General features: G+C 39.0%; 1 protein-coding gene across 3 annotated transcripts in view; it reads left to right on the top strand.

Annotated features, from left to right (window-relative positions):
• fnip1 (folliculin interacting protein 1) overlaps positions 1 to 13,892 on the top strand; it is a 50,888-nt gene that overhangs the window by 21,882 nt on the left and 15,114 nt on the right. For all 3 annotated transcript variants that reach the window (XM_030153337.1, XM_030153335.1, XM_030153336.1), the window contains 4 exons: positions 2,406 to 2,477; positions 5,158 to 5,293; positions 8,011 to 8,212; positions 8,669 to 8,751. In XM_030153337.1, the coding sequence (XP_030009197.1) occupies positions 2,406 to 2,477; positions 5,158 to 5,293; positions 8,011 to 8,212; positions 8,669 to 8,751 (493 nt within the window). The remainder of the gene's footprint in view (positions 1 to 2,405; positions 2,478 to 5,157; positions 5,294 to 8,010; positions 8,213 to 8,668; positions 8,752 to 13,892) is intronic.

Here is a 13,892-nt window from a genome sequence, read left to right as displayed (position 1 = left end):
AGCCAGTTCAGTTATTTAAGCACTAAAATAAAACTCATAAACCCACTTGTTAGAACACTGGGATCAGAGTGTTCAGCACTCTACTGCTGTTACTACTAACACAGAATTACATGTAACAGACAGCAGGATTTATTATATCACTGTCACACCCACTGTTAGGCTTTTGTAGGCACTCTTGCTGTCAACCTTGCCTGTGTATCACCATTGGGAAAAAAAGTGCACTGCATTCTCTCCAGATGAGCTCTTTGATTTGCTTGTGTGTTTGGTTTTTTTTTACAAACATGGTAGTTAAATCTGGACTGTGTCTCATTTCACTTACTTCTGTTAGTGTACTTCCATACACTGAGCAAATACACTTTTCTTCAAAACTTGGACAGTACGTAAATTTCAAAAGTTTAGTGTTTTCTCAAATTGAACATGGCTCTTGTTTACGTACAGGTAATCACAATCAAACCTTTCTTTTTTATCTTTGTTTTTATTTGCAAAGTTCAACACGATATAGCACTATCACAATTGAAATTTCTCTCTCATCACAATATCAGCTGTTTTGACTTTCATATGATTTTAGTAAAAATAGCTAAAAGTGATGCCCCTTTTACTGTAATCTGACATTTCAAGTCATTGTTTAGTAGCAGCCAAGCTAAGGATAGCTATACTGTCGCTTCCCCAGCTGCATTCCACACCTATTTGCATGTGAAAACACTGTGCTCACTCATTTTGCAGTGTGTTTTGGCACAGTATTCAATGTAAATGCCCTTGCACACTCAAAGTAACGAGTGTTAGTATGGAAGAACGTGGATTCAAAGGCACGCTGGCAATTTCTCTCTGTCACCATCAAATAAACACCAAGTGTAGCTGTAAATAATCCTAAATTTCTATTATTTGTTATGTGATGCTGATCAAAGAGCTCTTCCTCAAAGATCCCTCTCCCCAAACCTGTCTCCTCGTTGCAGTGAAGTGGTGGTATGTTGTATAAAAAGAACCCCCACGCTGATGCCAAGCTGCCTATTCCACAATCCAATTTAGAGCACTGTTAGGGTGGCCCAGCATTTAGTTCTGTCAGTTATGCAGCGTTGGAATGGTCATAAAGCACCGTGTGTCGTAGAAATGCGTACACACAGACACATAAACACACAGAAAAAAAGGCCTCTTGCTCATGAATCATCTCAACCACCGCATCCAAGCACTCTTTTTGTGGGTTTCACACCCCTCAGCTGTGAGCAGCACTGACATTTTCCCCATTTTACCTTGAAGTGTTGACGAGAAGGACATATGAGAACAAGCAAACAGACTCAGTGACATCCACGTTACTGTGTCTGATGATGTAAGTTATATCAAAGCTGTGGCAGCTGTTGTCGATGGTGACAGTCAGTTCAGCAACAGCTTGTTATGACAGGACTGCTTTTCACCTTAATTATTTTACGGATGTTTTGACACTTCCTGTGTTACAAAACAATAGACGGCTGAAAAGTGATGGGTAACTCACTAACAACTTTGTGATGTTAGAAATTAGTCTAGCACCTGGTCATATTTTGACCCTTTGTAAGTTGTCAGCCTAGAGAAAATGTGTGATGTCTTCATATAGTTTATACTATAATAATTAGTTTTTTTTGTTTGTTTTAAAGCTACATTAAAAATGTCGGTTCACACATTTTTAGATTCAGATCCTCCATATTAAATGGGCTTTTAGGGCTGCACTTCAAAAATCAAAATCTTACCAAATGTATTTTTCTCATTTCTAGTCAAAATATCTCATCACACTTAAAATAAGACATAATCATCTAAAGAGTAACTTTTCAGTGAGATATAAGAACTTATTTTTAGACAATAGATCTTGAAAATGTTATTTCAAGAAATCTTACCAAGATAATTTTCACTTGTCCCATAGGCAGATTTTTTTTTGCTTAATTCGAGATTTTTTTTGCTTAATTCAAGCAAAAAAATCTGCCAATGGAGTAAGTGAAAATTATCTTGGTAAGATTTCCTGAAATAAGATTTTCAAGATCTGCTGTCTGAAAATAAGCTCTTATATGTCACTGAAAGGTTACTCTTTTGGTGATTATGTCTTACTTTAAGTATGATGAGATATTTTGACTAGAAATGAGAAAAATACACTGAAGGAAGATTTAGATTTTTGCAGTGTGAGGACTGCATTTATTGAATAAAAGATACTACAAAGCTTTACTTTTGTGGTGATAGGAGCTCGTCACACTGCTCTTTTGCTCACATAGTGGGTTTTTTTTTGTCTCTTTTCTATTCATTCTTTCTCTTTATTTCCCTTTCTTGTTGTGTACCTTCCTATTTTTCCTCCTTCCTCTCACTCACTTGCTTTGATCCTTGTCTCCCTCTTTCGTAACCTTTTTGACATAATCCTTTTGCCTCTCTTCTTCCCCCCTTTCCTCCAGGTCACAGTCACCCAATGGACATGCCGGGCCGAGGGTTGCATGACGAGAGGGACAGCGGCATCGCCAGGTCGGGTAGGTTAATGAGACTAGGAGCCAAAGCCTGGATTGACCTACACTCGGTGCTGCTTTCAGTCCTACTGCTGAACTTTGAATTACATTAAGACAGAGATTTTCAAGGAACAAAGATTAGGTACATGTATGTATAAATTGATAGCATGTAGTAAGTGTCCTTTTTCACCTCACTCAAAACAAAGGTTTGTTTCTGCACGTCTGGCTCTTACTATATCGACTGCTTAAAATATGAATGATGCAACTAATGGCTTTAATTCTAAAGCATTTCCTGGGTCAAAGTGCTTTAACCTCATTCTTCAAGGTCAGGTACACGAAAGAGTTACACAAACACTGGTTGCTTTAACCGGTGGTGCTTAAGCTGTCATATGTGGTATGCAGTTTTCCATCGTTTAAATATGATCCATACGTGCACTCTCTTATGGACGGTTAGGGTGTAGCCAAACAAGAAGAAGGAAAAAGGCAATAGATGTCAGTCAGAAAGGCTAAAATTTGTTCTTTTTTTTCAATCTCTTCCTTAATTTGTGAAACATTCATATTATTTTGACCCAAAGCCATAAAACGTATATTGTGCCGTAGTTAGTGTGGGATTTTACAGCTATATAAGGCATAGTCATATATAATATGTATTGAGAAAATACCATTTAGATCAATATAGTTTGAAGTTTTGTTAACTAACTTGTTGCATAAACCCTTGGTTACTTTATTCAATATATATTCAATACATTCAAGATGAGGACAAACAGATTTAAGAACAGTTTTTACACAACAACAATCACCACACAATACAGAAAAATACATATGATGTGCAATATGTTCTTTAAGGAATCAGTGCAATAACAGAGTGTTTGTGTGGGTGTATGTGTGATGGGTTTTTGGTTGTGCGGGGGGTTTTTTGTATTTATTTTCCCCAAACCTTTTATTTAGCTGCTTTTGTTTGTATTTTTATAGTAGGTTGAATATATGATGTACAGACTTGATGGCACTTTCGGTGTATATGTTACAATGACAAAGATATTCTATCTCTGTCCCCACGGTTCACAATTATGAAAATATTTTTACCCTTCATCAAAGATCTGTAACAGTGTGTTATACACCCTTGCTTCATCAAGGTGTCCATGTAAAACCAGGATTATTTCACAGCCTGACCTCTGTAGCTGTACTGAGCCAATCTGACTATAAATTGTAACTTCATTTTTGTTATTTTCAGTGTCAGAAAAGTGCACAGTACAAAAACTCCTGCACACTTACTGAAAGGATAAGCAAAAAATAAGCTTCTGCTTCTAGCCTATTCCTTTTTTTGTTTTTGTGTTGATTGTGGTTGTGGTACTGTGTGTGGTGATTACTGTACAAACCAAAAATAAACCATTCATTCATTCATTCATTCATTCATAACACTAAATGCATTCAGTAGCTTGGTAGTGTTGTCACTGCAAGATCACTTAGTAAACCTATTGTTATTTTAGTTACATATATATTTTTCATTTTTATATTATGAGCAAGTATATTTATATAAGTACATGCTTGTGACATCTCCCTCGTATTGCCATTCAACCTAAAAATACAGATATGATTTTTGGTCCAGCCCTGTCTGCACTCAGAGAAGGCGTAGAGTAGTTCACAGGGCCTCTAGGGTCCGGAAAACCTTGTGCAATGGAAACTGACCCCTGTCCCCCCACTGCGATGCCCGCCGCCTGCCCTCCACCCCCCCTACAAACACCCCGTGTCCCACTGGCATGACTGGTACGACCGGAATTATGCTTTCTGCTCAAACCCGGGTCACATGCAAAGGATTAAATATAGCAGCTCCAAAAACCTGCTACTAGTAAATGAGCTTCTAATTCAGGCCTTGTCCTCTCATCTCCACTCTCTCCACTCTCTCCACCTCCCCTCTGCACTCAGTCTTGAGAGCTCTTTATCTGTCTCTGACACATGCAAAAAAATACAAACACACTTCCCCGTAACACCCGGTCTTTTCCGTCAGAACTTCTTCTCATTTTACTAATGCTTATTTGCTAATGCTATTCGTGCAACATCTTTCACTCCCACAGTACAGTTTATCTTTATACATCTTACACACACTTAGTCATCACCTGAAGTAATCCCCCTTTCACTCTTTACACACATACATAGAGCTTAACACACCCCCTATATGGCTCATGTGACCATTGATAAATTCCTGGGCTGTAAATAACTCTGTGATCAGGCTTGTGAGTTTGCGCAGGTTGTCATTATCGTGCCAGTCTGGTGTAAAGCCAGGTTGTTGAACAACGGCAGCATGTGATTCTTAGCAAGCTCGCTGATATTAGATCTCATATGAAAGCTATCCGGCTCTGTATATGTGCAAATGAGGAGGAGGGTTGTGGATATGTGTGCCTGCACTGGTTTTGTGTTTGGCATTTGTTTTCATTTTGCAGGATCTTTTCTTTGTTATGTTAAGTTGTTTTCTTTCTCTGTACTTGGGCCTAGCTCCGTGTGTGTTTGTGTACTTTGTGAATACCATTCAGAATGAGTAACCCCACACATTTACCGTCTGACTCACTTGTGTCCTTTTGCTTTTCCGTCACCCACCATTCTCTCCATCTGTTCCCTGCTGCCGTCTGTCCTCCCTTCTCATTCTGCCTCTCTCCACTGCCCTCATCTTCTTCCCCATTCATCTCCCTCTCCCTCTCTATTCTTTCAGCCTCTCTAAGCAGCCTGTTGATCACCCCCTTCCCGTCTCCCGGCTCCTCCCTGACCAGCAGCTGTGCGTCAAGCTACCAGCGCCGGTGGCTCCGCAGTCAAACCACCAGTCTGGAGAATGGGGTCTTCCCCCGATGGTGAGATGCACATACATGTACAAATACATGTTACACATGAACAAAGATTATATATATGTATACAGTTAAATGTCCATACAACAGTGCAAAAAAAAAAAAAAAAAACGTTCTTATGTATTTTTGAACAATGACTCTGGTGGACTGAACCTGTTTTCTATCACAGCCTTCATGCATTATGCACTTTTACATGGCTATTGGCTTCTTTTTTCTACTCCTAATTTTAAATTTGTGACCTTCTATCTTCCTTTTGATCATATTCCAGAGGTTTTCAATGAAGTTCAGGTCTGGAAATTTGGAATGGATTTGGATTTTTTTTTTTTTTCCGGGGGGGGGGGGGGCGCATATTTGTCCACAGAATTGTGGCATTAAGCACTTAAGATACAAGACAAGAAATGAGTGTTAAAAGATCTGCAGTCTTCACAAAAACAGAGACTCTGGGTCCTTTCCAATCCATTTATCTCATCTCCATTTGCCACTGGTCTGTCAGGCTTTTGCAGACTATCCTGCTACAACTTCCTTAGAATCTCACAGTCAATTGAGAAAATGACACACACTTCTGTTATACTAACAACATCACTAAGAGTTACACATGTAGATCTAGACAGGATGCTGCTGTTGTTGTAAATACAGCTGAGTGTTCATATTTTCCAAAGGAAGTTTTTTTTTTTTGTTTTGTTTTTTGGGTTTTGTTTTTTTTTTTTGCTAAACTGCTTAATTGAAAATGAGCTGATATTTTCCTTCTGTCAAACATATTTATTAATCACTTAACACTTAAGTTTCATTGTGTAAATACACTCTTGAACAAAACCGTAAGACTGGAGAAAAAATTGCAAGAATTTACATTTTTCAATGGTGGATCATAACCAAGAAGAAAGTGCAGCAAGAGACAAAAAGAAGAGAGTAGGTAATTTATTGGAAACTGCATTTTAACTCAAACAGGCCACACCCCAAAACAGAGCTAAAAGTGTAAAGAAAATGTCTTGGTAGTGAGTAGCCACTTCATTATTGATCACTTCAAAAATTTGTTTCAACATGTTTGATGCAAGTGTTTCCAGGAGGCCGGTGGGAATGTCATACTATGTGGTGAAGATGGCTTCACTCGGGGCATCCATGGTCTGGAACTGACATCTGCTTTTATTAGTCCAACAGCCCAAAGGTCTGAAGGACTATTGGTATCAGTTGACGTCAATAAACAATTTTTCAAGAATCTTCTTCTCCAAAACTGTCAGTCAGAATGACTTGATATTTCTTGTGGAACATCTTTGGGATAAGGTCTACCAAGTTTGTTCAAAGAATTGGAAAATATTGATTTTTGAATTTTTTATGAATTTTAAAATTTTTGGTTTATAATGGGACAGATTTCAAAGTGCTATAACTTGAAAACAGTTGAAGATATTGATGTAATTACTATTGGCAATAGATAGGAAGTTACGTATGGGCTTTCATTTGGTGCCATGACCTTTGACTTTGAGCGACCTCGAAAGGTCAAACGAATGTCAATTAATGTCTTTAAATATGCTGTTGGACTACAAGACCCTTGGTCCTATTTTTTGTTCTCAATGGGATTTAGATCAGGGGAACATGCAGGATGGTCCAAAAGAACAACGTTATTCTCCTGGAGGAAGTCTTTTGTCAGGCGAGTGTTGTGAATTGTAGCGTTGTCCTGTTGGAAAAACCCACTCATGACAAATCACGAGGGCCCTCAGTCAAGAGGGATGCCCACTGTAACATCTCCACATAACCAGCTGCTGTTTGACGCCCCTTAACAACCTGAAGCTCCATTGTTCCACTGAAGGAAAAAGCACCAAGGTCATGATGGATCCTTCTCCACCGTGTCACGTAGAAAACATCTCCAGTGGGATCTCCTTAACATTAACATTGGAAACCAACAGGACTGTCTAGATTAATTTTTTTTTTCTCAGCAGAGATTAAAACTTTCTTCCACCTTTAAATGCCCAGGTTTGGTGCTCCGTTGTAAAGTCAAAACAAGTTTATTTTGTAGGAGGGAACGTGATTTGTGAAGGTCTTCACATCTGTCTTATGGTTATTGGGCTGTAGTCAGCATCAATAAAGAGCTTCACTGTGGGTTGATTGGTCTCTGTCTTCATTGACACAGTTGGATCCTCTGGCTCAGTGCAGGTGAACTTTTTTGGATCTATCACTTGACTTTTTTGTCCCATAACTCATTTTGAGAAATTTAAAATGACTGTCTTACTGCATCTGCACTCGGCAGTGATGATGCATTGTGGGAGGTCTTGTTTGTGCAGTTCAATAATTCTGCCATGTTCAAAGACAGAAAGCCTTTTGACCTTCCCCATCTGGAGGTCATGGCAGTGTGAATGCTTGAAAAGTGCAGATTTTTAAGGCTATCCTAAACTTTTGATCAGCTGACAAACAGCCTGTTTGAGTTAAAATGCAATTTTCAATAAATTGTCTACTTTTGTCTTTTTGTCTCTTGCTCTAGTTTCTTCTATTTGCATTTTGAAACCATGCTTACATCCTGGTTCTGATCCACCATTGGATGTGAATTATTATAATGTTTTTCCTCATCTTAAGGAGTTCAGGAGTGTATATATGTCCCTAGTTGATATATTTGGATTCTAAGGCACATTCAGATGTGATTTTGAAAAATTGGGCAAGTGCTTTAATCTGGGATTGGATTGGATTTGTTTGTGCTTCATACATTTTAAATGACCTCTCGATGTTTTCCTCATCAGGTCCGTGGAGGAGAGCTTCAACATGTCTGATGAAAGTGCAGGACCGAGTCTTGGAGTGGCTCGGAAGAAAAAGATTGCCATCGGGGTCATCTTCATGCTGTCCCATAACTCTGAGGAGAACAATCGTTTCCAGGACTTCTTTTTCTCCCACTTCCCTCTCTTTGAAAGCCACATGAACAAACTCAAGATGGCCATTGAACAGGTGAAGACTCTTTCCAGAGTCTCGTAGTCTGCTACAGCTGTTTTCATTAGAAATAAAGACTCTGTCAGGATTTGGGGATTCTGATATATTTGAGCTTTTTTTTTTTTTTTTTTTTATTACAGTTTTTTCTTTATTTGTAGTCTTGATCACTTCCCTGATAGACATGTTGGAGGTCAGGGTCTCCACTTAGTAATATCCATTTAGAAATAAGATATAAATAGAATCCAGACCCAAACCTTATACCGTCTGCTGTTGTAATAAGCAGTGTTGCGGTCAGGTTGGCCTGTCATCGGTCATACCTCGTATACCTGCTATTTTGTTAGTGGTGTCAGATCCCTGGAAGTCTTCCAGGTCTGCCGTGCTTTTCTTTTCCACCACCCTCTACCTTTTCCTCTGACTTTGTCAGCTTCAATGCCATATGTCTACAAGTGCATGTGTGTTGTGTCACTTTTCAAGGCCATGAAGAGCCGACGGTCAGCTGATGCCAGCCAGAGGGCGTCTGCTTACAGCCGCATGGTCGATGGACTGAACGAATTCAGGTACAGCCACAACTCCCACTCACTCACTGCAACACACACACAAACTTCAATAAAATTAGGCAGCCAGACACCAAGTTGGTCACATTGACTTTAGAGTAAACAACATTTTGTTCCTGTGGATGAAGGCATTTTTATGAGTTCTATTAATAAAATGTTTCATTCAGCAATATAGCCTAAAATAAACAATGTAACACAACAGCTGCGCACATTGCTTAGTATACATTTAATGTATGAGTCTCTCATAAGATTAGTTACATGGTCTGTTATTGAAGTAGGTCACCAAGTGCCCATACCGTGTTACTTGCCTTATGACATTAACATTAGACCTGATAAGTATTTTATACATGGCTGTAATTCCCAGCATCTTGAGTGGAGCTGCATCACTTAAAGCTTTTATTCAAAGTGAATCTAGCCAAAATAATTTTTTGTCTAATAACTTTGATAAATAGTCCAGGTCACAGCTTTTTTTTTTTTTTTTTTTAAATATTTTTCGAGCAATGTAACAGTTCATACAAAAAAGTGAAATTACAGTGCATACATTATACATTGCCTTTTATATCATTTTCCCCCCATGCCCAAACCAACCCCAAGGCCCTCTGAGAAGGGACAACAGCAGGAAAAAGAACAATATAACAAAGTTTCTGTACAGTAGAAAATCAGTCCAGGTCACTCTTGAGAAAATGTACATGGTTTAAAAAAACCAACAGAAAAAAAAAAGTAACTCTCTCACTGCTGTGGCTTATACGGAAGCAACAGTACTTTTGTGCATAAGGCTATGGTGATGTTATGTCAGTGCTTTATTTCTTTTCAGTGAAAAAGGTAAATTGTCAGCTTTTTGTGGTTTAAATGAAAGAGAAGCAGAATGAAAGCTCCATATTAGTACAAGCCACGTTGTACCTGTCAGTGAAAATGTGCTGTCTGGACTGTCAGCTAAAGTTCTGAAGTGTGAGTGTCAGAGGTGATGCATTGGTAGAATGAAGCAGGGTTTCTGTAAGTCTGCTCCAGTTACTGATGTGGTGTGCTGAAGCGTCTAAGCACTTAATAATTAATGAATACTCACTGTGAATTACGTGTAAGGATGACATCATGCTGACACTCCCTGTCTGTTGTCATACTCAGTTTTATTTGCTTTATTTTGACTATTTTAACATATTTTCATACTAGGAGAAAACATACAATGTGCAAGAAATCAGGAACACCCTGATACCTTCCTGTCATGAGAATGCAATAGTTATTGCAGTCCAGGTGCAATGCATACTCGGGACTGTGGTTTGCGTTCATATATTGAAGCTGATTTAAGTTCCCATCAGTTTTTTCTGAACTCTGTCATTCAGTGAAGACACAAAGGAAGCTTAATTGAGATGTTTTAGAAAAATATACTGTTTCCTGTTTACTGCTCAAAGTTATCTACATACATGTATGAAAGAAAAAATTGCACACAAAGTGATTTTGTTGTGCATCTCCTCCACTGCTTTCATCTGCCACACACCCACTGGCAGGCCACTTCGCTGTTTGAGGTCCCCCTCGCTGCTGAAGTCATATGCTTGTTGGCAGCCAGCCACAGCAACCCAAGCCTCCTAAGTGGCAACCCTATCTACCCTATACGAGCACCAGAATAGTAAATAATATGTGAGTGCCAGCAGAAGGAGTGCTATTGCCTGGGACAAACAAAATATCTGTAAAATCTCACCTTCAGACAGCAGCTAAATATAAGTGTAGCCACCTTTGCCATTAAGGGATTTGACTTCATGGAACATTACAGAGGGAAACTGACAGAAATGCCTTTCCGTAATGTTGATGCTGTGTTGACGTAGTTTGAGGGTGGGTCATACGCATATCGACGCATGTTGGCAAAGATAAGATGTGCACTTAGCAGAGGCATGTGTACATAAAAATCACACCAGCCAATATTGTGGTTATCTCTGGGTTTTCACTTGGAGCACAAAGAGGCAGGAAGGATAATGTGGTTAAGTCACCAGGGTCAGCTGTTATATTTGTTTGGCATAAATGCAGACACTTCTTTTTAATGTGTGCATCTAATCGCAAATGGAGAATGTGGTCATCTACAGCTTGTAAAGTACATTGGAGTGTCAGTGAATATGTTTCAATCCAGTAATAGTGTATTAAATATTACCACACTAAATTATTTGGAATGACTAGGCTGTGTTTAGTTGACTATTTTGTTTACATGTGAGAGAAATCTATCATCTTATTCAATGTCATTCATTTTGTTTCAGTGGCATCGCATCCCTTTCATATGTATGATGTGAGTAAAACTTTGATGCATCACCATTATGATTCCTGACTGGTTCAGACCACTGCTTGAAAGTTATGAGACTGTCTTTTGTTATTGTCTTGGCTCCTTGCAGCAGACTTACAAACTGCAAGGGTCAAAACTTGGTGGGATGTAGTCACGATAGCACAGAGTAAGTAAGTGAGAAGTCATATTTGAGTTCAGAAATGTTTCCAGTTTGGAGCCACCATAGTGAGGTAACTTTAATCAGGCTCCTTGGCCTGACACACCAGTTGCATTTTACATTATACATCAGAGCTGCATTCTTTAAAGTTGACCTGAACAGCTGGTCCACAGAGCCTGAGACCAGATCTTCTGGTCCTTGGGCCTCAGGCCTCTGCCCTCTGGAGAGGTGGGCTTTGAGTTGATGAATGTACACCAGTTACATCAGGGTCAAGTAGAGCTTAAAAAGGCTACACATAAGCCAACCTGTTTATATCACAGGGATGAAGAAAGTATTAATAGGTTATATGATGCTGCGGTGTAAGTCACGGATCATCTCTGCTGGCGTGCTGATACAAAGACACATAAAAAGGCACATGTTTTGATGTGTTGAGTTACAAGACACTCAAAGTCCATTCTGGACCTGCTGGACTCTGCTGTGGCTATTGTGTGTTTTTGTTACATTTGTTTCTGTGTCGTGGTGATGCATAAGCTGACTGTTTTGTCACTGATTATCTAGGAAAGAGAACGTGAGACTGTCCTGTTGCCGCAACAACATTGAGATTGACACATGTAAATGCACAGTGTGTTTTGGGGGGTTTTTTTTGCCATTGAGGGTCTGCTAGTCAAAGCAATCATAAAATGCTGTTCATCAGGGGTGTCAAACACATGGCCCACAGGCCAAAACCTGCCCAGCAAAGGGTCCAATCAGGCCCGGGGGATGAATTGACAGATCAGTGTGACCTCAAGTAAAATAATTTAATTTCTTCTTGGTTTAATATGAATTAAATTAACATTTACATTAACATTATACTATGAAAATATTTACATTTACAAGCCATCCTTTAACAATAAAATGTGAATAACCCCTACAAATATGAACAACCTAAAATGTCTAAAGAAAATTAAGTACAATTTTAACAATATTATCCTTGTTACCAAATGTTTGTATAAGATCGTGTGTAATGCACATGTATAAATGATAAGTAGAGGCATAATATTGGTAAACTTGCACAAATTTTTTAAGTTGAGTTTCCATTTTTCGAGTTATTCATATCTTTTTTTGTCAAAGGATAGTTTGTAAATGTAAATATATTCATAATTTTATGTTTTTTATTGTACTAAAATAAAGAGGAAACACTTGGAGTTGTCATTATTCATAGGTTATTACCCTATTATTTTACTGGTCCGACCCATTGGAAATTAAATTGGGCTGAATGTGGCCTCTGAAAGAAAATTTGTTTGACACCCCTGCTGTGCCTAGTAGATGACGATTGTCGAAGTAGCGTGTAGTAGTAGTAGTAGTGTTTTCACCACCAAAATTTCTGACATGATGTGTTTACAGATGAGTTAATGTATTAAAGTTTTATTCATGTATTAGGTTTTTTCTGTGAAATTCCCACTGGTAGCACTTAACAGTCTGAGATGGGATAATGAGACATGACACCACTTAGAGCATAACACTGTTTCTAATTGGATGAATGTGTAAGTACACTTGTACAATTGTTCACAATGTTGATGTGTGACATTTTGTCAAGATAAATACAATCACAACAGTTAAACACAGACACAAAGAGAATTTCTGAAAATTGACATTGGATCATACATAAAAAAAAAAAAAAACAATTTTCCTCAATTTGCACATCTTTGAAAACATTTGACAATATAAAAGCACACATCAGTAAGACATACTCGATAGCCTAAGACCTTTTGCTTGACATTTTAGCAAAATAAAGAATTATTTAGAAGTAGCTGATTCAAGATTCAAGACCTTTATTAGTTGGTAAACCACTATTAATGCCCCCCTTTGATTCTGTTCTTGAAAGAACACATTAAAGGCTGCAAAACGAATCTGTATGACTACTATGTTTTCTTTTGAAAGTCTATTTAGTTCAACCTAAAATAGTCTTTTCACTTGGAACAGTTGAGTTCTGGTGAAGGTCACTTTCACTGTGTGACATCTGTGTTTTCTCTCAGCATGCTGCCCTCAGACTGCCACGCTCCCCTGTCCTCGTAGGTCGAGCAGGTCGTGAGTTCAGTGCAGAATTAACCCTGTTTATAGGCTGGGGTCTCCCGAAGTTTCCAGTGAGTTTTGCAGATATGGAACAAAATATATAAGGGTCAAAGGACAAGGTGGTTGAATATTGATATGAATACAAAATAAGAAATGAAAAGCTCTTTTTAACTTTGCTGAGCTATTGTTTGTGAAGACAGGGAGTGCATTGTGGCTTCTGCTTGACCCACAATCAAAACTGGAAGCTTAAATTCCCAGTAGTAGCTGCTGTGTCTGTCTAATGGTCACTTCAGCCTTTTCAATCCCAGACTCCAACAGCTGCGTTTCAGCTGTGATTAAAAATGCCCGATTCTTCACATTCCTCATGCCACAGAGATTCCCCTCTGCCCGTGTCAAAGCTTGGCCCCTCGCCGAGACATGCTCACCAACGGGGCCCCCGCGTTCCATGGAAACTCCAGTCCTTCTCAATGGACAAACGCCCCAACTGAGCCACATACAGACAGATATACACACAAGCACAGCGACATTCACCATACAGAGGGAGAGACGGGCCTTGTGGGTGTGTGCAAGTACGTAGGACCGTTACAAACACACACACACACAATCACAGCCAGGGTCTCCCAGGGCCTCAGCGCAGACAGCAAAACTCTGTGAACTGAGATCTCTTTTGTT

The sequence above is a fragment of the Sphaeramia orbicularis genome, chromosome 14 (genome assembly GCF_902148855.1).
Source record: "Sphaeramia orbicularis chromosome 14, fSphaOr1.1, whole genome shotgun sequence".
Classification (NCBI taxonomy): Eukaryota; Metazoa; Chordata; class Actinopteri; order Kurtiformes; family Apogonidae; genus Sphaeramia; species Sphaeramia orbicularis.
This window is presented reverse-complemented; position numbering and strand designations above follow the sequence as displayed.